The sequence below is a fragment of the Bufo gargarizans genome, chromosome 5, assembly GCF_014858855.1.
Source record: "Bufo gargarizans isolate SCDJY-AF-19 chromosome 5, ASM1485885v1, whole genome shotgun sequence".
Lineage (NCBI taxonomy): Eukaryota > Metazoa > Chordata > Amphibia > Anura > Bufonidae > Bufo > Bufo gargarizans.
In genome coordinates, this window is record NC_058084.1 from 400,636,994 (window position 1) to 400,661,661 (window position 24,668).

Below are 24,668 nucleotides of genomic sequence, written 5' to 3' on the forward strand. Positions count from 1 at the left end.
AAGCGGGCAGCTCTCTGCTCCACCATCACTCTGCGACCAGTGGGTGGCACAACGGGGGGCATATGTAGAGGAGACATTATTCTGTATCGGAGCACATGTAGGGAGCATCATGCTGTATCGGAGCATTATACTGTATGGGGCCACATGTAGGGAGCATTATACTGTATGGGGCCACATGTAGGGAGCATTATACAGTATGGGGCCACATGTAGGGAGCATTATACAGTATGGGGCCACATGTAGGGAGCATTATACTGTATCGGAGCACATGTAGGGAGCATAAGGCTACTTTCACACTAGCGTTCGGGTGTCCGCTTGTGAGCTCCGTTTGAAGGGGCTCACAAGCGGACCCGAACGCTTCCGTCCAGCACTAATGCATTCTGAGTGGACGCGGATCCGCTCAGAATGCATCAGTCTGGCAGCGTTCAGCCTCCGCTCCGCTCAGCAGGCGGACACTTGAACGCTGCTTGCAGCGTTCGGGTGTCCGCCTGGCCGTGCGGATCAGTCCAGACTTACAATGTAAGTCAATGGGGACGGATCCGTTTGAAGATGACACACTAGGGCTCAATCTTCAAACGGATCCGTCCCCCATTGACTTTACATTGAAAGTCTGGACAGATCCGTCTGAGGCTATTTTCACACTTAGAAATATTTTAACAATATAATGCAGACGGATCCGCTCTGAACGCAAGTGTGAAAGTAGCCTTATACTGTATCGGAGCACATGTAGGGAGCGTTATACTGTATCGGAGCACATGTAGGGAGCATTATACTGTATCGGAGGACATGTAGGGAGCATCATGCTGTAGTGTAGCACATGTAGGGAGCTTTATACTGTATGGGGCCACATGTAGGGAGCTTTATACTGTATGGGGCCACATGTATGGAGCTTTATACTGTATGGGGCCACATGTAGGAATCATTGTACTGTAAGGGGGCATTATACTGTGTGTGGGTGGAGGCACATAAGGGGTCACCTTATTAGTAGTGTGACAGTGTGGATGGGGCAGATATAAGCTGTGCTTCAGGTTAGAGCTAAGGCCACTTTCATTCTCGCGTTTGGGGATCCCTCATGGATCTGCACAGACAGATCCGTTCAGATAATACAACCGCCTGCATCCGTTCAGAACGGATCTGTTTGTATTATCTTTAACATGGCCAAGACAGATCAGTCTTGAACACCATTGACAGTCAATGGGGTACGGATCCGTTTTCTATTGTGCCAGATTGTGTCAGTGAAAACGGTTCCGTCCCCATTGACTTACATTGTGTGTCAGGACGGATCCGTTTGGCTCAGTTTCGTAAGACGGACACCAAAATGCTGCAAGAAGCGTTTTGATGTCCGCCTCCAAAGCGGAATGGAGGCAGAACGGAGGCAAACTGATGCATCCTGAGCGGATCCTTATCCATACAGAAGGCATTAGGGCAAAACTGATCTATTTTGGAGCCCTGAACGGATCTCACAAATGGAAACCAAAACGCCAGTGTGAAAGTAGCCTTAGTGGTACGACAGGGGCCACCAGGTATGATAACTTTGCTTGATCTCCACAAATGTCAAATCTGCTCCTGCGTGGGCGTGAGTATCCAGGTTTTCAGTAACATTGGGCTTTATTGTGTGTAATATAGTCACATGCTTGCCCCTTCAGGTTGCTGTCACCCTCTAGGTTTACTTTGCCTGGTTTGTGCAGTCTCTTCTGACTCCTTTTTCTCCAGTAATGAGCTTACTCTCACTAGTAACGTGAGCCGTGTATCCGGTGTAACCCGTACATTCGTCTCCAGTTCCAGTGTATTGTGTGTGACACGCCTGAGCTGTGGCTTCGCTGGGAGGTACGGGTGTGAGAAAGTTTCTTCAGAAACTGGAGTAATTACCCTATTAAGTGTTCACAGTTATTAGTGCCGGAGCGTGGAAAGCACATACAATCTTTTGAGACATTTTTTTTTTAATATATATTTTTTTTAAATTTTTTTTTTTTTTACATATGCCCTACCAGATCAGTATGTGGTAAATGCTGAAAGGTATAAGAGAAGCTGGATCGGCGGTGATCTGTTGACTTCATGAGTTGTCTTTATGAGAGAGAGAAGCTGCAGCTGGAACCTCTCCATCCCTTCCTACTCTTGTATTTCTACCTCAGTATTAAAAAAAATCTGTCTAGTGTAAAGGGTATGACCACACAAAGTAATTACAACAGCATTGTTTCTTCTGTCTTTATTGGCAGCGACCACGCGGTTTTGCGACCCTGGGCGTCACACCCACTGCATGAGCTCGTCCCCTTTTACACTAGATTTTTTTGAATATTGAGTTTTCTCAACGTTTCAATGGTAGCAGGCAGGTAAAGGGGGACATGACCAACTTCACCCGCACCTACTGTGTCCTTCTCCCATACCATGTAGATTGTAAGCCCTCACGGGCAGGGCCCTCTGTCCTCTGTACCAGTCTGTAACTCGTCTTGTTTATGGTTAGTGCAATTGTCTGTATTATGTATGTGCACCCCTTATCATATGTACAGCGCTATGGAATGAATGGCGCTTTAATAATAATGATAATGAGTTTGTTCAGCCCCTCCTGTGCTACAATGTGCTGCTCTCAGATCAGACAGTTTGTTCTACGTGATGGAATCCCTTTAAGAATACTACAGGACGTCACCATTTTATCTCATGTACTTTATGTCTGTTTGCCTGTAGGGATGTTAAAGCTGGTAACATACTCTTGGGTGAAGATGGCTCGGTGCAAATAGCAGGTAAGATGTCTCTGTATGTTATTGAGTATACTGTAGGAGGTGCCTCTCGGTGCACCAAAGTCCCCTCCCACTTCTCAGTAAGCCCCTCCTTCGCCTGGTTGCTTGACAGGGCCAGGCCTCTGTATCCTGCTCTCGCCTGGCCCTGTAGTAAAGCTTCTCCTTTGCCGTGTGTCAGAACTTTGGCACAACCTCAGTACAGGTTTTGTCTCCTGTGCAGGAACGAGATGCTGAAGTTGTGGAGCACGATTACGGGGCCAGGCAAGAACAATAAGCAGACTCTGGTCCTGTCAGTCATTTGGGGGAAAGACGGACTTGTGTTGCAAGGGGCGAGGGTCTGTCCTCTGTGCTCCGAACATCTCATTTGTACATTTTTGTAATCAATTTCTTTTTATTGAAGAAACTGGTGAAACAAACAGCCAACTACACATCACATCGGTTACATGGTTTCTCCATATTTTCAGATTTTATGTAAGAGAAATACATTATTATATGAAGGACTTTTTATTTCCGTCTAAAATAACGGATCTCAGACGGAAATGGCTAAAACGGATGCCAAATGTGCATAACTGATGCTCAGAATCTTTTTTTTTTTCTGTTCCTCTGACAAATCAGAAGAACGCCCTTATACAAATTCTTTTGATTTCTCTCACATCTGGAGAAACCATAGGATCTAGACAGAAAGCGACCTGCAGCTTCTCCTTCCATATCATAACGACATTTTGGATGGGGGGCATTCAGTGAAAGTTTTGGGTCATATATAATGGAGAGCATCTTTAGAGTATTGGACAACTTTTTAAGAAGAGATTCTAGCCATGGGGTTGATGGAAAAGGTGTGAACTTTCTGTGTGTCTATATCTGGAATGTGGAAATAGACATCTACTGCTAACCTCTCCACAGTCAGAAGGCGATTTTCCGGATTTCAGTACAGATTAGAAGTTGTTATTGTGAACTAAGGAAACAATATACACATACAATTAGCTGTATAATAAGTATAAATGTCTGGGAGGAAAAAGCCTCCAAATCAGGTTTTACAGCTTATAGCTGGGTGAGATAGTCTTGGAAGTTTTTTTTATCCCAAAGAAAAGAGCTAAATAATCTCCTGTAAGAAGGACTTAAAAAAAAAAAACATGTAGGCTAATGTATTTTTTTTATATAGATAATATATATACACTGCCTGTCCAAAAAAAAACTCGCAACCAAAAAAAAATACCTTTAGCTTTGATTACAGCACGCATTGCTGTGGCATTGTTTCGATAAGCTTCTGCAATGTCACAAGATTTATTTCCATCCAGTGTTGCATTAATTTTTCACCAAGATCTTGCATTGATGATGGTAGAGTCTGACCGCTGCGCAAAAGCCTTCTCCAGCCCATCCCAAAGATTCTCAATGGGGTTAAGGTCTGGACTCTGTGGTGGCCAATCCATGTGTGAAACTGATGTCTCATGCTCCCTGAACCACTCTTTCACAATTTGAGCCCGATGAATCCTGGCATTGTCATTGTCGGGATTCGAACCCGTGACCAGCCACATCCCAGGCAGTAGCCCTGCTTACTAGGCTACCATCCTCTCTGGACATTCCTCCCTGAAACCTATTAGTTAACCTCAGTCTTGCCAAGCCTTGCTCATCACCCTTGATTCCCCACACCTGGTACTTCCCTATATAAGTCCAGCCCCTTGCACTCTAGCTTGCTGATTATTGAGCTCCTGAGCCTTGATCAAGCTTCTCCTCATCTGTTGCTCTTGCTACTGCTGGAAGTCCACTGCTGACCAGGAATTGCCTACCGACTACTCTTCTGCCTTATCCCTACCTACTGAACTGCTACCACCGTTGCCATCCGGATTGTCTGACCACACTTACTGCCGCCTGCCCTGACCCACCGCCTGCCTACCGACTACTCTTCTGCCTTATCCCTACCTACTGAACTGCTACCACCGTTGCCATCCGGATTGTCTGACCACGCTTACTACCTGCCTGCGGTCCTTGCCACTGGGCTCCACTCCTACCTCCAGCCAGCGGTCCTCTGACACAGGTGAGCCTGTAGGACTGTTACAGTCATCTTGGAATATGCCCGTGCCATCGGGGAAGAACAAATCCACTGATGGAATAACCTGGTCATTCAGTATGTTCAGGTGGTCAGCTGACCTCATTCTTGGAGCACCTGCTGTTACTGAACCTAGACCTGACCAACTGCAGCAACCCCAGATCATAGCACTGCCCCCACAGGCTTGTACAGTAGGCACTAGGCATGAAGGGTGCATCACTTCATCTGCCTCTCTTCTTACCCTGATGCGCCCATCACTCTGGAACAGGGTAAATCTGGACTCATCAGACCACATGACCTTCTTCCATTGCTCCAGAGTCCAATCTTTATGCTCCCGAGCAAATTGAAGCCTTTTTTTCTGGTTTGCCTCACTGATTAGTGTTTTTTTTACAGCTACACAGCTATTCGGTCCCAACCCCTTGAGTTCCCTTCGCATTGTGCATGTGGAAATGCTCTTACTTTCACTATTAACAGTTCTACTGTTGTTTTTCTTCAATTTGATTTCACCAAACGTTTAAGTGATCCCCGATCACGATCATTAAGGATTTTTTCCCGCCACTTTTCTTCCTCGAATACGATGGGTCCCCACTATCCTTCCAGTTTTTAATAATACGTTGGACAGTTCTTAACCCAATTTGAGTAGTTTATGCAATCTGCTTGGATGTTTTCTCTGCTTGATGCATGCCAATGATTTGACCCTTCTCAAACAGACTAACATCTTTTCCACGACCACGAGATGTGTCTTTCGACATGGTTGTTTAAGAAATGAGAAGCAACTCATTGCACCAGTTAGGGTTAAATAACCTTTTGCCAGCTGAAATATAATCACCCATGCAGTAATTATCCAATAGGAGGCTCATACCTATTTGCTTAGTTAAATCCAGGTGGCGACTTTTTTTTTTTTGGGACAGGCAGTGTATCATGTATATATGTATATGGAGATATATACAGTTGCAAGAAAAAGTATGTGAACCCTTTGAAATGATATGGATTTCTGCACAAATTGATCATAAAATGTGATCTGATCTTCATCTAAGTCACAACAATAGACAATCACAGTCTGCTTAAACTCATAACACACAAATAATTAAATGTTACCATGTTTTTATTGAACACACCATGTAAATATTCACAGTGCAGGTGGAAAAAGTATGTGAACCCCTAGACTAATGACCTCTCCAAGATTTAATTGGAGTGAGGTGTCGGCCAACTGGAGTCCAATCAATGAGATGAGATTGGAGGTGTTGGTTACAGCTGCCCCATAAAAAACACACACCAGTTCTGGGTTTGCTTTTCACAAGAAGCATTGCCTGATGTGAATGATGCCTCGCACAAAAGAGCTCTCAGAAGACCTACGATTAAGAATTGTTGACTTGCATAAAGCTGGAAAGGGTTATAAAAGTATCTCCAAAAGCCTTGCTGTTCATCAGTCCACTGTAAGACAAATTGTCTATAAATGGAGAAAATTCAGCACTGCTGCTACTCTCCCTAGGAGTGGCCGCCCTGTAAAGATGACTGTAAGAGCACAGCGCAGACTACTCAATACGGTGAAGAAGAATCCTAGAGTGTCAGCTGAAGACTTACAAAAGTCTCTGGCATATGCTAACATCCCTGTTGGCGAATCTACCATATGTAAAACGCTAAACAAGAATGGATTTCATAGGAGGATACCATAGAGGAAGCCACTGCTGTCCAAAAAAAAAAACACATTGCTGCACGTTTGCACAAGAGCACCTGGATGTTCCACAGCAGTACTGGGAAAATATTCTGTGGACAGATGAAACCAAAGTTTAGTTGTTTGGAAGAAACACACAACACTATGGGCCAGATTTATCATTAGCTCAAGTCAGAATAATGGAGTGAAAAAGTTGCAAATTTTTGCTCAATCGCTTAAACTGCGCAAAAATTTGCAACTTTTATTGGCTCTGCATTATGCTCGCCAGTTTTCTAAAAGTGGGCGTGTTTTCTTTTGTAAATGAATCTCTAGACAGATTTACTATTGCGACTATTAAAAAAAGTCGCTAAAAAGTCGCACAAAAATGCGCAAAATCACTCCAGTGAGGACCATGGTTATCTTATGGGACTTTTTACAAGAACATGCGACTTTTCATAAAGACGTGCGACTTTTGTAAAGCTGCTTATTGACGGATAAACTGCTACCGTCAAACTAGGGGTGGGCGGTATAGGTGATATGCGATGTGAATTTGGGCCACGATATGGATTTTCGCCATATCGCCGAACCGTGATATGATTGCGCGCACCATTTTCTCCTGAGCCGGCCGGCACAGCGGAGGAAGGAGGAGGGAGTCCCTCCCTCCCCACTGTGTGCGGCTGCCGCTGAACAACAATGAGGACAGAGGAGGAAGGGAGGGATTGTGGCCACTGCGCCACCAATAAATGTGCCGGCCATATCCCACAGGGTCCCCCTCCTCACCCCCCATCATTGGGGGCAGTTTGCAGTTCCGATCGGAGCCCCAGCAGTGTAATGCTGGGGCTCCGATCGGTTACCATGGCAGCCAGTAGTCGCGCTACTGAAGTCCTGGCTGCCATGGTATGTTAGTGAGCAGAGAGCAGCGCATTATACTCACGTGCGCCGTGGCCGCCGGTCGCTCCTTCTTCTGTCTGTGCGGCGGATTGCTAATGCTTACAGCATTAGCAATGCGCCGCACAGACCTATGAGAAGAAGGAGCGACCGGCGGCCATGGCGCACGTGAGTATAATGCTGCTCACTAACATACCGTGGCAGCCAGGGCTTCAGTAGCGTGACTCTTGGCTGCCATGGCATTACACTGCTGGGGCTCCGATCGGAACTGCAAACTGCCACCAATGATGGGGGGGGGGGGGACCCTGTGGCCACTGCCACCAATGGTTAATACTGGGGAGGAGGGGGGGGGGTTTGCGTTACCAGAGGGGGCAGATCAGAGGCGGGGGGGGGCAGATCAGAGGCTGGGGGGGCAGATCAGAGGCTGGGGGGGGCAGATCAGAGGCTGGGGGGGGGCAGATCAGAGGCTGGGGGGGAGCAGATCAGAGGCTGGGGGGGAGCAGATCAGAGGCTGGGGGGGGCAGATCAGAGGCTGGGGGGGGCAGATCAGAGGCTGGGGGGGAGCAGATCAGAGGCTGGGGGGGAGCAGATCAGAGGCTGGGGGGGGAGCAGATCAGAGGCTGGGGGGGGAGCAGATCAGAGGCTGGAGGGGGAGCAGATCAGAGGCTGGGGGGGGAGCAGATCAGAGGCTGGGGGGGGAGCAGATCAGAGGCTGGGGGGGGAGCAGATCAGAGGCTGGGGGGGGCAGATCAGAGGCTGGGGGGGAGCAGATCAGAGGCTGGGGGGGCACATGAGAGGCTGGCGCCATGGTCAGCTCCCTGCTGTTGTGTGCACAAAGCATAGGGCAGCAGGGAGAGTGTAGTCCTATTCACCCTAATAGAGCTCTATTAGGGTGAATATGACAAGGGTTCTAGCCCTTAAGGAGGCCAATAGTTAATAAATAAAAAGTTAAAAATAAATAAATAAATAAAAATAAAGTTTAAACCCCCCCCCCCCCCCCAATCTAGAAAACAATATATCGCAATATAGATTTTAGGCCATATCGCCCACCCCTACGTCAAACCACAATTATCACAGTCTTAAAGGAACGATCATAAAACTGACTTTAGCCATATGTGAAAGTGGAGAGAGCTGTCAGAGTAATGATTAAATCTGGCCCTATGTGTGGAGAAAGAGGCACAGCACACCAACATCAAAACCTTATCCTATCTGTGAAGTATGGTGGTGGGGGCATCATGGTTTGGGACTGCTTAGCTGCGTCAAGGCCTGGACGGATTGCCATCATCGAAGGAAAAATGAATTCCCAAGTTTATCAAGACATTTTACAGGAGAACTTAAGGCCATTTGTCCACCAGCTGAAGCTCAACAGAAGATGGGTTTTGCAACAGGACAACGACCCAAAGCATAGAAGTAAATCATCAACAAAATGGCTTAAACAGAAGAAAATATGCCTACTAGGGTGGCCCAGTCAGAGTCCTGACCTCAACCCGATTGAGATGCTGTGGCATGACCTCAAGAAAGCGATTCACACCAGACATCCCAAGAATATTGCTGAACTGAAACAGTGCTGTAAAGAGGAATGGTCAAGAATTACTCCTGACCGCTGTGCACGTCTGATCTGCAACTACAGGAAACGCTTGGTTGGAGTTTTTGCTGCCAAAGGAGGTTCAACCAGTTATTAAATCCAAGGGTTCACATACTTTTTCCACCTACACTGTGAATGTTTACATGGTGTGTTCAAAAAAACCATGGTAACATTTAATTATTTGTGTGTTATTAGTTTAAAGGGAACCTGTCACCGGGATTTTGTGTATAGAGCTGAGGACATGGGTTGCTAGATGGCCGCTAGCACATCCGCAATACCCAGTCCCCATACCTCTGTGTGCTTTTATTGTGCAAAAAAAAGATTTGATACATATGCAAATTAAACTGAGATGAGTCCTGTCCCTGACTCATCTCACATACAGGACTCATCTCAGGTTCATTTGCATATGTATCAAATCGGTTTTTTACACAATAAAAGCACACAGAGCTATGGGGACTGGGTATTGCGGATGTGCTAGCGACGATCTAGCAACCCCCATGTCCTCAGCTCTATACACAAAATCCCGGTGACAGCTTCCCTTTAAGCAGACTGTGATTGTCTATTGTTGTGACTTGGATAAAGATCAGATCACAGTTTATGACCAATTTGTGCCGAAATCCATATCATTCCAAAGGGTTCACCTACTTTCTTGCTACAGTATTTACCGATCTATCACTATATACATGTATATCATCTATATAGGGATATATATATTTACCGATCTATATCTCTATATACATATACAGTGGATATAAAAAGTCTACACACCTCTGTTAAAATGTCATGTTTCTGTGATGTAAAAAAAATGAGTCAAAGATAAATAATTTCAGAACTTTTTCCAGCTTTTAATGTGACCTATAAACTGTACAACTCAATTTAAAAACAAACTGAAATATTTTAGGTGTAGGGATGAAAACACAAAAAAAAAAAACTTTAATGTGGTTGCATAAGTGTAACTGGGGATGTAACTGTGTTCAGAATTAGGCAATCACATTCAAAATCATGTTAAATAGGAGTCTGCATACAGCTGCCATCATTTAAAGTGCCTCTGATTAACCCCAAATAAAGTTCAGCTGCCCTAGTTGGTCTTTCCTGAAATGTTCTTTCCCACAGCAAAAGCCATGGTCCACAGAGAGCTTCCTAAACATCTGAGGGATCTCATTGTTACAAGGTATCAGCCAGGAGAAGGGTACAAGAGAATTTCCAAGGCATTAGATATACCATGGAACACAGTGAAGACAGTCAACATCAAGTGGAGAAAATATAGCACAACAGTGACATTACCAGGAACTGGACGTCCTTCCAAAATTGATGAAAAGACGATAAGAAAACTGGTCTGGGAGGCTACCAAGAGGCCTACAGCAACATTAGAGGAGCTGCAGTAATATCTGGCAAGTACTGGCTGTGTGGTACATATGACAAAAATCTCCTGTATTCCTCATATGTCTGGGCTATGGGGCAGAGTGGCAAGACGAAAGCCTTTTCTTACGAAGAAAAATATCCAAGCCAGGCTACATTTTGCAAAAACACATCTGAAGTCTCCCAAAAGCATGTGGGAAAAGGTGTTATGGTCTGACGAAACCAAGGTTGAACTTTTTGTCCATAATTCCAAAAGATATGTTTGGCGCAAAAACAACACTGCACATCACCAAAAGAACACCATACCCACAGTGAAGCGTGGTGGTGGCAGCATCATGCTTTGGGGCTGTTTTTATTCAGCTGGAACTGGGGCCTTAGTTAAGCTAGAGGGAATTATGAACAGTTCCAAATACCAGTCAATATAGGCACAAAACCTTCAGGCTTCTGCTGGAAAGCTGAACATGAAGAGGAACTTCATCTTTCAGCATGACAACGACCTAAAGCATACATCCAAATCAACAAAGGAATGGCTTCACCAGGAGAAGATTAAAGTTTTAGAATAGCCCAGCCAGAGCCCAGACCTAAATCCAATAGAAAATCTGTGGTGTGATCTGAAGAGGGCTGTGCACAGGAGATGCCCTCGCAATCTGACAGATTTGGAGTGTTTTTACAAAGAAGAGTGGGCAAATCTTGCCAAGTCAAAATGTGCCATGCTGATAGACTCATACCCAAAAAGACTGAGTGCTGTAATAAAATCAAAAGGTGCTTCAGCAATGTATTAGTTTTACCCTGGGTTCACACCTGAGCGTTCCTCAAACGCGCGTTTTACGCGCGTTTTTGTTGCGCGTTTTTATGCGCGTTTTTTGTAATAGTAAACGCGCGTTTGACGCGCGTTTGTGTCATTGACTGCAGTGTCCTATGGCCACAAACGCGCGTCAAAACGCCCCAAAGAAGCTCAAGTACTTGTTTGAGCGTCTGGCGTTTTACAGCGCGTTCGTACGCGCTGTAAAACGCCCAGGTGTGAACCCTTCCCATAGGGAAGCATTGGTTTTCATGTCTTAAGCGTTTTACAGCGCGTTTGAACGCGCTGTAAAACGCTCAGGTGTGAACCCAGGGTTAGGGTGTGCACACTTATGCAACCATATTATTTTATTTTTATATTTTTTCTTCCCTTTACCTAAAAGATTTCCGTTTGTTTTTCAATTGAGTTGTACAGTTTATAGGTCACATTAAAGGTGGAAGAAGTTCTGAAATAATTTATCTTTGTCTCATTACTTTTTTTACATCACAGAAACCTGACATTTTAACAGGGGTGTGTAGACTTTTTATATCCACTGTACATATATATATATATATATATATATATAGTGATTGGTAAATAACTCTCTCTCTCTCTCTCTCTATATATATATATATATATATATATATATATATATATATATATATATATATATATATATATATATATATAATTTTTTTTTTTTTTTAATTAGCCAGGTCAGGGTTACCCATAAATATTGGGACATCGACACAATGCTATCATTTTTGCCTCTATACACCACCACAATGGATTTGAAATAAAACAAACAAGATGTTCTTTACCTGCAGACTGTCAGCTTTAATTTGAGGGTATTTACATCCAAATCAGATGAACGGTGTAGGAATTACTACAGTTTACATATGTGCCTCCCACTTGTTAGGGAACTAAAAGTAATGGGACAATTGGCTTCTCAGCTGTTCCATAGCCAGGTGTGTGTTATTCCCTCATTATCCCAATTACAATGAGCAGATAAAAGGTCCAGAGTTAATTTCAAGTCTGCTATTTGCATTTGGAATCTGTTGCTGTCAACTCTCAAGATGAGATCCAAAGAGCTGTCACGATCAGTGAAGCAAGCCATCATTAGGCTGAAAAAAAACAAAAAAAAACAAAAAAACAGAGAGATAGCAAAAACATTAGGCATGGCCAAAACAACTATTTGGAACATCCTTAAAAAGAAGGAACGCATCGGTGAGCTCAGCAACACCAAAAGACCCGGAAGACCACGGAAAACAACTGTGGTGGATGACCGAAGTATTCTTTCCCTGGTGAAGAAAACACCCTTCACAACAGTTGGCCAGATCAAGAACACTCTCCAGGAGGTAGGTGTATGTGTGTGAAAGTCAACAATCAAGAGAAGACTTCACCAGAGTAAATACAGAGGGTTCACCACAAGATGTAAACCATTGGTGAGCCTCAAAAACAGGAAGGCCAGATTAGAGTTTGCCAAACGACATCTAAAAAAGCCTTCATGGTTCTGGAACAACATCCTATGGACAGATGAGACCAAGATCAACTTGTACCAGAGTGATGGGAACAGAAGAGTATGGAGAAGGAAAGGAACTGCTCATGATCCTAAGCATACCACCTCATCAGTGAAGCACGGTGGTGGTAGTGTCATGGTGTGGGCATGTATGGCTGCCAATGGAACTGGTTCTCTTGTATTTATTGATGATGTGACTGCTGACAAAAGCAGCAGGATGAATTCTGAAGTGTTTCGGGCAATATTATCTGCTCATATTCAGCCAAATGCTTCAGAACTCATTGGACGGCGCTTCACAGTGCAGATGGACAATGACCCTAAGCATACTGCAAAAGCAACCAAAGAGTTTTTTAAGGGAAAGAAGTGGAATGTTATGCAATGGCCAAGTCAATCACCTGACCTGAATCCGATTGAGCATGCATTTCACTTGCTGAAGACAAAACTGAAGGGAAAATGCCTCAAGAACAAGCAGGAACTGAAGACAGTTGCAGTAGAGGCCTGGCAGAGCATCACCAGGGATGAAACCCAGCGTCTGGTGATGTCTATGCGTTCCAGACTTCAGGCTGCAATTGACTGCAAGGGATTTGCAAGCAAGTATTAAAAAGTGAAAGTTTGATTTATGATTATTATTCTGTCCCATTACTTTTGGTCCCTTAACAAGTGGGAGGCACATATGCAACTGTAGTAATTCCTACACTGGTCGCCTGATTTGGATGTAAATACCCTCAAATTAAAGCTGACAGTCTGCAGATAAAGCACATCTTGTTCGTTTCATTTCAAATCCATTGTGGTGGTGTATAGAGCCAAAAATGTTACAATTGTGTCGATGTCTTAATATTTTTGGACCTGACTGTGTGTGTGTGTATATGTATAATATATAATCATCTATATAAAAAAAAACTTTAGCCTACATTATTTTTTTTATTTTTTTTTGCTGGATGGAAAATCGTGGTACACTACACTTTCCCATCCTGCAGAGTCCTAAAAAAAAAGTACTATTCATTTTTTTATACAATGGCACTCCATGGTGCTGGATGTCACAGTATGGCATCTGTTGTGTATGTTGATCGTATGACAAAAACCCAGCCTTACGTGCCCAATCTAGCACTTCCATTATTTTCATGGTTTTGCTCAATTAGATGAGAAGAACAACAGAAATAAATAGCACTGGTGTGAATGGGGCCTAAGAGGTGGGTATTTTTTTGCAGGGAACCATTACTTGTCTAACAGCAGGCAATCATAGCCAAGTGATAAAGTCCAGTCCAATATGGCGGATCTTCCCTGTACCTTATCACTTGGCTATAATAGCCTGTCTGCATTCACTACATACTGCATCACATACATGCGTGTGATGTGTGTGTGTTGTGCAGCGTGTGATGTGTGTGTGTGGTGCAGCGTGTGATGTGTGTGTGTGTGTGTGATGTGTGTGTGGTGCAGCGTGTGATGTGTGTGTGTGTGTGTGTGTGGTGCAGCGTGTGATGTGTGTGTGTGTGCGTGTGATGTGTGTGTGTGGTGCAGCGTGTGATGTGTGTGTGTGTGTGTGTGGTGCAGCGTGTGATGTGTGTGTGGTGCAGCGTGTGTGTGGTGCAGCGTGTGATGTGTGTGGTGCAGCGTGTGATGTGTGTGTGTGTGTGTGTGGTGCAGCATGTGATGTGTGTGTGTGGTGCAGCGTGTGATGTGTGTGTGTGTGTGTGGTGCAGCGTGTGATGTGTGTGTGTGTGTGTGGTGCAGCGTGTGATGTGTGTGTGTGTGTGGTGCAGCGTGTGATGTGTGTGTGTGTGGTGCAGCGTGTGATGTGTGTGTGATGTGTGTGATGTATATATGTGTGTGATGCATGTGGTGCAGTGTGTGATGTATGCAGTGCAGATCTTTTGCCTGTGTGAGCTCGGAGTTGAGCGTGTTTGTATGCGAGGTTAGGTTGTGCAGAGCAGGCACTGCAGGGCGGGGAAGGTCAGATTATTCACACCCACAAATACTCATGAGGGAGAGCTCAGTCACTGTTGTTAGACGCCCCCACAGCTTTGCTGCAGCATGTAAACAAAGAAAGGCCACTTTCACACCGACGTTTTGGCTTTCCGTTCCTGAGATCCGTTTCAGGGCTCTCGCAAGCCGCCCAAAATGAATAAGTTCAGCCCCAATGCATTGTGAATAGATAAGGATCCGTTCAGAATGCATCAGTTTGCCTCCATTCAGTCTCCGTTCCACTTTTGCGGCGGACACCAAACCGCAGCTTGCAGCATTTTGGTGTCCGCCTGGCGATGCGGAGCCAAACGGATCCGTCCTGACTTACAATGTAAGTCAATGGGGACGGATCCGTTTTCACTGACACAATATGGTGCAATTGAAAACTGATCCGTCCCCCATTGACTTTCAATGTAAGTCAGGACGGATCCGTTTTGACTTAGACTTTTTTTCTGGAAAGAATAATGTAAACGGATCCGTTCTGAACGGATACAAGCGTTTGCATTATCGGTGCGGATCCGTCTGTGCAAATACAAGACGGATCCGCACCGAACGCAGGTGTGAAAGTAGCCTAACAAAACTATGCAAAGGTGTAAGTATGTATTTTTTTTTTGTTTTGTTTTTTTTCAAAAAATCAAGCTTAACCAATGTATATGTAAGTCCTGATGAGTTTCATAATGTTTTTTTTTTGTTTTGTTTTTTTCCATTACTCTGATAACCTCTTTAGGAAGCCAAATAGGTAGTGATGGAATAATATAGATGTGTTGGCACTGTAAATGCTTTCAGCAAGTTTTTCCGCCCCATCCCCATGTAAGTTATTTTCATAGAATGCCATTGTTCTGGATGTTCAGTCTATACAAGTTTGCTATGTCCTTGGGAAGGTTTTATACCCAAGTATTTAATGGATACTTCAGGTCAAAGAAATGGAGGATTTAATTATATGTTGTATAATACAGTACATGGTTCAGCAGCCAGATATCTAGCGACTTGCTCAAAAATATCAAACAACCGGGACTTAAAGGGGTTGTGACATGATACATTTTTCAAACCAGCACCAGGCTCTGAATACTTGTGTAACTTCATGTAATTAACAATTTAGTATAGCCACTGAGCTATTCATTATCTGTATAGCGCCACCTGCTGTTTGTTGTTTTCCTTATTTCTCTGTCCACCTCACTGAGGTGGTTGCACACACCCAGTTTGAAGCATCAACTGTTAACAGCTGCAACAAAGAGGACACACCCCTGAGCTGCAGGAGGAAGTACACACCCCTGAGCTTCCAACCTGAACAAATTGTAGCAGAGTAATTAGAGCAATAAACGGGGAGAGATCTAAATCCATCAGGCTGCTTTTCAGGTACTATATGATGTCCGATTTTGCATTTTTTTTTTACATCAATCATGGCCTAACCCCTTTAGGTGGGTTCATGCTATGGGCACCAACCTGAATGCTGTGTATATTGTATCTTGTCGTATTCTCTGAATCAGCATCTCAATAACCCTAATAAAGGGTAGAAGGGGCATCTTTGGTGGGTCCCTTTTTTAATTTCAAAGTGGTCAAAGAAGATTATATTGCCTCTTATCTTCACTGTTGGCAATAGAGGGAAAGAATAACATTTCCAAAAAGCAGGGATATGGCAAATTTAGGTAACACTGCCAGTGGTCAGTCCACAGTCCAGTGTAAACGCTGACACCAGTCAGTCCACTGTAAATGCTGCTCTGCTTTCCTGTTCCAGAAAATGAATGTCTTTCACCTCTGTGTGCTGCTTATATATTTGATGATTCCATGAATTGTAGACATTATCTCATAAAATGCATCTGATTTTGCAGATTTTGGTGTCAGCGCGTTTCTAGCCACAGGAGGTGACCTCACCAGGAATAAAGTCAGAAAGACGTTTGTGGGAACGCCTTGTTGGATGGCACCTGAGGTCATGGAACAGGTACTATAGCTCGTTGTTATCAAATAACTGATGCAATGGAGTAAAATTAATCTGGAATTTGGGCTGCACAATATACCGAAAAAATTATCGAATCGCGATAATCGCCAAATGCGATATGGCGATTTGGCTGACCCGAAAATGCCGCGATTATATATGAAGAGGCCCCGCGCACATAACTGGCTTTGTGTGTAAAGTATTTTACTGGTGTGTGAAACAAGCTCTCTCCTATTGATAAAATGGCCGCCTCTGTACTCACTGTCACTATGAATGCACTGCAGCGAGCGGCAGCAAGCTGGCCCGCCGGCGCGTGACTGACGCCACTTAGTAACGCTCCTGCTTCCTGAAGTGACGTCAGCTTGCTGCCGTTCGCTGCAGTGCATTCATAGTGACAGTGAGTACGCAAAATGCCCTTGTCCAAAAATTTATGTGGGTTTGACCACGAGAGAACTAAAGGTGAGAGTACGAGAACACGTTAGGGATATAAGGGCAGCAGCCAGCGAAGAAGATCTGTCTAATTTAAAACCTGTGGCAAGGCATTTTAAGGCATATCACGACTGCAGTCCATTACAATTAAAGGTGCGGGCGATAGACTGTGTTATGAAAAACATCAGGGGTGGTAATATAACCAAAAGATTGGGACAACTCGAATGTAAGTGGATTTGGAAGTTAAATACACTGCATCCGAGCGGCCTCAATGAATCTACTGGCTTCTCCTCATTTCTATAGTATGGGGTTCACGGGTCTCCACACCCAAAGGTTTTTTTTTAGTTTCAATGTTATTTTAATAAATTATGTTTAACCCTTACCTTTTAGGGTCATCGCTGATCGACCACATATAGCTATCTCTTCACAGCATATGTCTGGAGAGATAGGATAATATACTGGGAGTATAGTATGAGATAGGTTGTAAAAGATAATTTGGGTGGGTAGAGGACAGGTGCCGTTCTGTCTTCTCCTTGGTGTAGACTTGGAGAGATGGTTTTTACTCTGATTCGGCATGGGATAGGTGATAATTTTGAGTAAAGTGTCATTATTTATATCACTAATATTATATTCTTTTTCACCCCATAATGGGTGTTATTTATACACCTTCACGTTTATAGTTGAGATGACCAATTTTGGTATCAATGTTTTAGATAGCATAATCGAAGATACTGATGGTTTTGATTTTTTTACTTTGGATTTTGGGGTTTTGTTTTTTAATGCACTTAAGCACTTGATAAGACACTATTGTCTGGTAAGGATAGGGATTAAGCACCAGCTGTCTTTCTGGATAATTGGTGCATATACATGATATATTGTTATTGTGAATAATGTTTACAATCACTGGTATAATTTCACATTTCACATAGTTTTATGTATGGATCACTAGGAAAATATGTGACCGTCTTAGATGGTCATAATGTGATCTATCCTGTGCCTAAAGTTTTGAATTTCTGATTTTCTTCATGTCTAACGAAGGTGGCCACCTTTCTATCTCTTTCTACTCCTATATCTATGAAAATTGTAACATCTGCTGTATATCTAGACTGCCGCATATATGAATATACTAATATGATCATTTCTTTGCGATTTGGATTATGTATAAAGAGTTGGGATGACGTCACAGGGTCGCGACAGCTTGTACGCGGTTATGTGACGCCGTCCGTACCATGTGACCGCGGCAAGGTCATGTGACCGGCCGGGATCACATGGTTTCCTGAACGCCGGCGTCCAACATTGGAGATCACTTCCGGCGCGATCGCAATGATGTATCTAACCAGCAATAGATGGTATGTACTGATTGGGCAGCATTCGTATTTAATCCGGGTCCTCCAGTGATGACGCTACCCCCAGACGAAGGTACGCCGAAACGCGCGTTGGGGTTGGCGCCATCCTGGAGGAGAAACAGCATGGGTAATTGCCCAACGTTTACTATATGCATTATATCTATCATTTTGTTGCACATGCACTTTAATGAATGAGAATCATGTTGAATAATAATGGACTTGGATCCGCTGTAGATCTCCTCCAGTGATGTCGTTTTTTATCTCCTGCACTTTGTTTTTTTTTTTTTTTTGTAAATTCTTTATTTAAGTTTTCATTTTCATTTTCATTTTCATTTCCAAGTACCAAGGATCAGTGCAGTCATACAACAGAGAATGACCGATATCACAGAATAAAATGAAATTGTAACAAATGACAACTGTTAAGCGAAGAGGCCAAGTACCCAATGGGATACTACACCATCATATGTGGAACAATATGAGCAATCTAGGTCACAGACAGACAAATGATGCAAATGAGAAAAAAGAAAAGAAAAAGAACAAAGGGGGGGAAAAAGATGAAGTAATCAAAGAAAGGGGAAAAAAGAAAAAAGGGAGGGGGGGGAGGGGAAGAAGGAGCGGAAAGGCAACAACAGACCTCACTCTCACGGCTGTGCTAGAAGCGACCTGCATTCCGCTGAATCATAGAACTCCATCCAATGGCTCCAAGTTTTAGTAAACCTCTTCTCAGTACGCCTTAATGTAGAGGTGAGATCTTCCATTCTCATGGTCTCCTGGATTTTGTTGATCCACATGGACACAGAGGGAACAGTTGGTTGCCTCCAGAGAGACGGAATACAAGCTCTTGCAGCGTTCACCAGATGTCTAACCACAGACCTTTTGTAGGAGGAGAGAGGAATCTCGCACTGATGGAGTAGGAAGAACCCCGGTGTTTTAGGGAGGGTATATGTGGTGAATTTAGATGTAATTGACCAGACCGAGTCCCAAAAACCGGAGAGACAAGGACAGCTCCAGAATGTGTGTAGGATAGTGCCTCTCTCCGAGCCACAACGCCAGCATAAAGGCGAGGTATGCGGGAAAATGGAGTGGAGTCTAGTAGGGACCCTATACCAACGGGACATCAGTTTGAAACCAGCCTCCTGAACATTGCTGGCAATAGAAGTTTTATGAACGCATGTGTACAGCCTGAGTCTCTGTTCCGATGAAAGTGTGGAATCTATATCCGCTTCCCATTGGGAGACAAAGTTAGGAGGGGGTTGATTGGCCGGATTGAGTAGTAGGTAGTACATTCGAGAGAGGGTGCGGCGCGACACACCTGATTGGTCACACAGAAACTCAAAGTCAGTTTTTTCACGGACATAGGACTCTGCCGGAAGGAGGGTAGCCATGAAGTGTTTAAGTTGACGAGACTGCCAGGGGTTAATGGCAGGGATACCCGACATCTCCGAGACTTGTTGGGGGGAAAGCCACGAATTCAAGGCGATCAAATGATGGGCCCTAAATTTGTTGCAGTTTACCAAAGTTCGAAAGGGACCTTGTTCCAACCCCGGGGGGAATTGTGGATTACCCAAAAGAGGGAACATAGGAGAGGGGGAAGGAGAGATATTGGGGTGATTCTGAATGGAGGAGAAGACCTTCAGTGAGGGACCTATGGTTGGGTGTAAACGAGCATCAAGCGGAATGTAGGTGCCTAACCATGGGGTAGCAGGCAAAGGAGTGGACAGAAAAGATTGTTCGACCGAGATCCATTGTTTATAGGCTTTGTGTCTACACCAGTCTACCATTCTGAGGAGGTGAGATGCTCTGTGGTATGAAATAAAGTCAGGGAGCCCTAGTCCACCTTCCAGTTTAGGCCGAAAAAGTATCGACCTAGCAATCCTGGACGGCTTGCCAGCCCAGATAAATTGAGACAATATCTTCAAGAGATTGTGAAAAAAGAGTCTAGGAATATGGACCGGGAGGGCTTGAAAGAAGTAGAGGATTTTTGGTAATATGTTCATTTTAAAGATAGAAATCCTACCAAACCATGAAAACGTGCCTTTATGCCACCTATCTAGGTCAGACTTTATGGCCTGGAGAAGAGGCGGGTAGTTAACCTGGTAAAGGTCAGAGAGTGTGGGGGTCAAGAATATTCCAAGGTACTTTAGAGACGAGCGAGCCCATCTAAAGGGGAAGCTCTCGGCAATCGACATGACCGTGGCAGACGGGAGATTAATGTTTAAGGCTTCAGATTTCTGATAATTAATCTTAAAGTTCGAAAGGTGGGCGTATATTTTGAGCTCCCTCATCAGGTTTGGGATGGTTACCCTCGGTTTGGATAGGAAAAATAGAAGATCATCAGCGTAGGCTGCGACTTTATGTGAGGTCCCAAGTATCTGTAAACCAGCAATATCGGGGTTCCCCCTAATGTGACATAGAAGCGGTTCTAGGCATAGAACAAATATTAGAGGGGAGAGGGGGCAACCCTGTCTCGTTCCATTGTGGATGGATAGGGGCGAGGAAAATTGGCCATTCACTTTGACAACTGCCGTGGGGTTGGAGTAAAGATTAATAATTCTGGACATCATCTTCTCACCTAGTCCAATATGACGAAGGGTTGCAAACATGAATTTCCAATTAACCCTGTCAAAAGCCTTTTCGGCATCAGTTGACAGGAGTAATGACGGGGTCTTAGAAGTAACAGCCTGGTAAATCATGTTTATAGCTCTCGTCGTATTGTCCCGGGCCTCCCTCAAGGGTAAAAACCCAGTTTGGTCTAGATGGATTAATTTTTGGAGATGAGGCAGGAGGCGTGAAGCAAGAATTTTCGAGAACAGTTTGAGGTCCACATTAATGAGAGAGATGGGACGGTAGCTGTGGCATTGTGTCGGATCCTTCCCTTCCTTGGGGACGACTGTAATGTGTGCTCTAAGGGTATCATTAGGGAGAGAACGGGTCGCATCAAATGAGTTAAAGGCAGCTAAAAAATGAGTGGATAAAACGTCCCCAAATTGTTTATAGTAGGGTAGCGTGAGTCCATCTGGACCAGGAGCCTTCCCCGCTTGGGAATCTTTAATAGCAGCCTGTAACTCAGTCAATGATATGGGGGACTCTAGTGTCGAAATGGCCTCCGGGGGGAGAGAAGCAAGGCCCGCGGACTCTAGGTAAGTCCTCAACGAGGGCATTGATTCATGGACGGTAGACTGATGAGAGTCCTCCAAGTTATACAATGTGTGATAGTAAGATCTAAAAGCTTCAGTTATTTCCCTCGGAAGGGAGACCTTAGAGCCAGATGAAGTAGACACATGTGGAACGTAAGAGCAAAGCCTTGTTTTCCGCAGAGCCCGGGCCAGGGTTCTACCCGGTTTATTCCCATGTTCGTAATAGTGTCTACGGCATTTGACCAAGGTCGCTTTTGCTCTTGTGAGGCAAAGAGAACGAACCTGGTCTCGGAGTTGTGTGAGCTCGGCACCCAACTGCAAGTCCAGGGTCTGCTTGTGCCGCTGCTCTAATACGTGGATGCGTGAAAGGAGGGAAGTTATTTTTGCTGCTCTTTCCTTTTTTAACTGGGAACCTAGTTTTATAAAGGAGCCTCGAATAAAGCATTTGTGGGCCTCCCAAATAGTAAGGGGATCACTCTCTGGAACCACGTTAGTCTCGAAATACTCAGCCAGGTCCTTCCTTATTTCAGAAGAGACCTGTAAGTCTTGTAGAAGCGAGTCATTTAATTGCCAATGCCAGGCTCTGGCTTGGTGGGATGAAAAAGTGAGCGATATGGAGATCAGGGCGTGATCCGAAAAGGTTATTGGGTCGATCTCCGCCCTAGTGAGGAGGTCCAGCCTAGCGTGGTTCAGAAGGAAATAATCCAACCTGGAGTAGGAATTGTGAGGGTGAGAAAAAAAGGTATAGTCTCGAGATGTCGGGTACAAAATGCGCCATGGGTCTGTAAGTTGCTGTGAGAAAAGGAGCTCTTTAAGCTTGGAAGTGGTGGAGTGGGGATAAGAAACTTGACCCTTGGAGGAGTCCAGGCGAGGATCCAATACGATGTTAAGGTCACCTCCGAGAATCAAGAGGCCCTCAGTGAAATCCTCCAAGGCTCTAAAGGTCTTGGTCAGGAAACTAACCTGGCCTGTGTTAGGGGCATAAACGGACGCCAATGTAACTAAAGTCCCAGCCAACCTTCCCTTTACAAACAGGTACCTACCAGCTCCATCAGTGCGAGAATCAATCAGGTCCCAGGAGATTGCGTTGGAGACAAGGATTGAGACTCCTTTCGTCTTAGAGTCAGGGTCCGAACTGTGGTAAACATGAGGGAAGCGTCTATCGAAGAGTCTTGGAGTAGAAGAGGAGCGGAAATGAGTTTCCTGGATAAACGCCACGTGAGCTCTTTTTCTCCAAAGGAGACGCAGGAGAGAAGATCTCTTTTCTGGCAGGTTCAAACCCTGTACATTAAGGGAGACTAATAGAATATCAGACATAATGAATAACAAGTCCTACAGAGCACAATGAACACAATACCTTTGTGAGAGAGAAGTGAGCTGTCAAGGGAAAGGGAGGGAAAAGGGACTAGGGAAGGAAAGATAAAAGGAAAGAGAAGTGAAAGAAGAATGGACGGGTTCTAACTATAAGCAGTAGCACCTGCTATAACAATAGTAACTGTGAGAGGCCTATCCAAACAGTACTAAGGAAAGGACCCACAGTGCCCTAGTTGGGGAAGTAGAACGGATGGCGCTTGGGGAAAAGATGAAACCTAATCATAAGGAGAACACCTAGTGACCTAAACATGAGGCGGAACATGTTGCACCTGGGAGACCCCTTCCTAAAATGTAGAGTGGCATGGACAGGGAAAAGGGGAGAGGACAGATGCATAATATTACTCCTACAAGACAGGTAAGAGGAAGGGAGCACAGGGAGATAACATCGAGGCAAAACAAAAACCCAAGTCGCAAGACTGTAAACAACATCTGGAGCTGAAGGGACGCGGAGTGGAAGTCATCATAGTCCCTGACAGGAATCCAGGTGGGAAAGATTGGTGGAACGGCTCAGGAACAGAAACATGAATAACTGTCTAGTGAAGACCCGCTCAACAATGCAGGCAGAAGGTCTCCGTAGTAGGGATCAAAATGAAAGATCAGCGGGGAGACGGTGGTAGGCGCCGTGGAGGCTGGTAGCGGGGCCTGGAAAGGTGACCGCGGAGGGAGCCGGAACGGCCAGGAGATATGCGCCTCGAGAAAGGAGATGCTGATCGTCTTGGAAAATCCGGACCTTGAGGCAAATCCTGTAAAAAGGAGGGTAGTGTCCAATCTGGAACCGGGAATGGACGGATGTCAAGGAATCTGAATAAATCCTGAAGGTCAGCCGGAGAGCGGACTTGCATAGATTGACCGTCGGGATATCTGACAATGATGTGAAACGGGTGACCCCAACGATATGATGCTCCTGCTTCTTTGATTGCTTCTAGCAGAGGCCTCACCATTCTCCGCATAGATAGGGTTAGGCGAGAAACATCAGGCAATACAGTAATCGGAATGTCTTTATAGAAAAGGTCCTTCTTTTCCCAGGCTTTGCGCAGGATACGCTCCTTTACAACATAAAAGTGTACCCGGCAGATGACATCACGTGGCCTATCCACGTCCCGATTTCTGGGTCCGGCAGTTCTGTGAACCCTGTCAAGTTCGATTTGCGTTTGAGGAGGATCGTCCAGGATTGAATTGAAAATGTCGACCACGACAGAGTGTAGCTGATCGTTGGGGACCGATTCCGGGATGTTACGGATCTTAAGGTTGTTTCGACGGCCCCTATTCTCCACGTCGTCAAGGTGTAACGAAAAGTCCTGCAGTTGAGAGGTATGTGCAGACATGACCGCAGAGTGAGAATGAACCACAGCGGCTGTAGCTGCATGTTCGCGTTCTAGTGAGGACAGACGGTCGTCCAATTGTTGAACCTCCGTGCGGACTGCCTGCAGGGCCTGGGCTTGCTTGGCCTCAATGCGAGACACTTGTACCTCCAGATCGGATTTCGTGGGTAACGCCCGCACCATCTCCCATAGTTCTGCCAGCGTGCGGTCAATGGAGGAAGGGGGTGGGGGGAACCCCTGAGACTCTTCTGGATGCTGTGTCAGCGAGGAGGAGAAGATAGCAGGTATATCTTGACTGGGAGACTGAGTAGCAGGGGCAGGTAACACGTGGCCCTGAGTGAGGATAGGATTCCTCAGAGATGGCGGCAACCCCCCAGTGGGATCCCTGGAGGGGCTAGCGATAGGAGTGCTGGCGCGTGCACTGTACTGCTCCTGGGCTTGAGTAGACCCAGTTATCGCATTGTCCGTCTGGTGAGGGGAAGGGGCCCGGGCATGCAGGCTCCCGTCGGTAGTAGGCCCTGACCTAGCCTGAGTGGCGGTACCTGGAGGATCCGGCTGATGTGGAGCTGCGTGGCGCAGAGAAGGATCCGGTCGGGTGTC

At 45.1% G+C, this 24,668-nt stretch overlaps 1 protein-coding gene across 1 annotated transcript in view; it reads left to right on the forward strand.

Annotated features, from left to right (window-relative positions):
- Positions 1-24,668, forward strand: part of OXSR1 (oxidative stress responsive kinase 1) — a 143,187-nt gene that overhangs the window by 74,743 nt on the left and 43,776 nt on the right. Inside the window, exons 5-6 of the mRNA XM_044294039.1 lie at positions 2,683-2,738; positions 16,357-16,466. Of these exons, the coding sequence (XP_044149974.1) occupies positions 2,683-2,738; positions 16,357-16,466 (166 nt within the window). The remainder of the gene's footprint in view (positions 1-2,682; positions 2,739-16,356; positions 16,467-24,668) is intronic.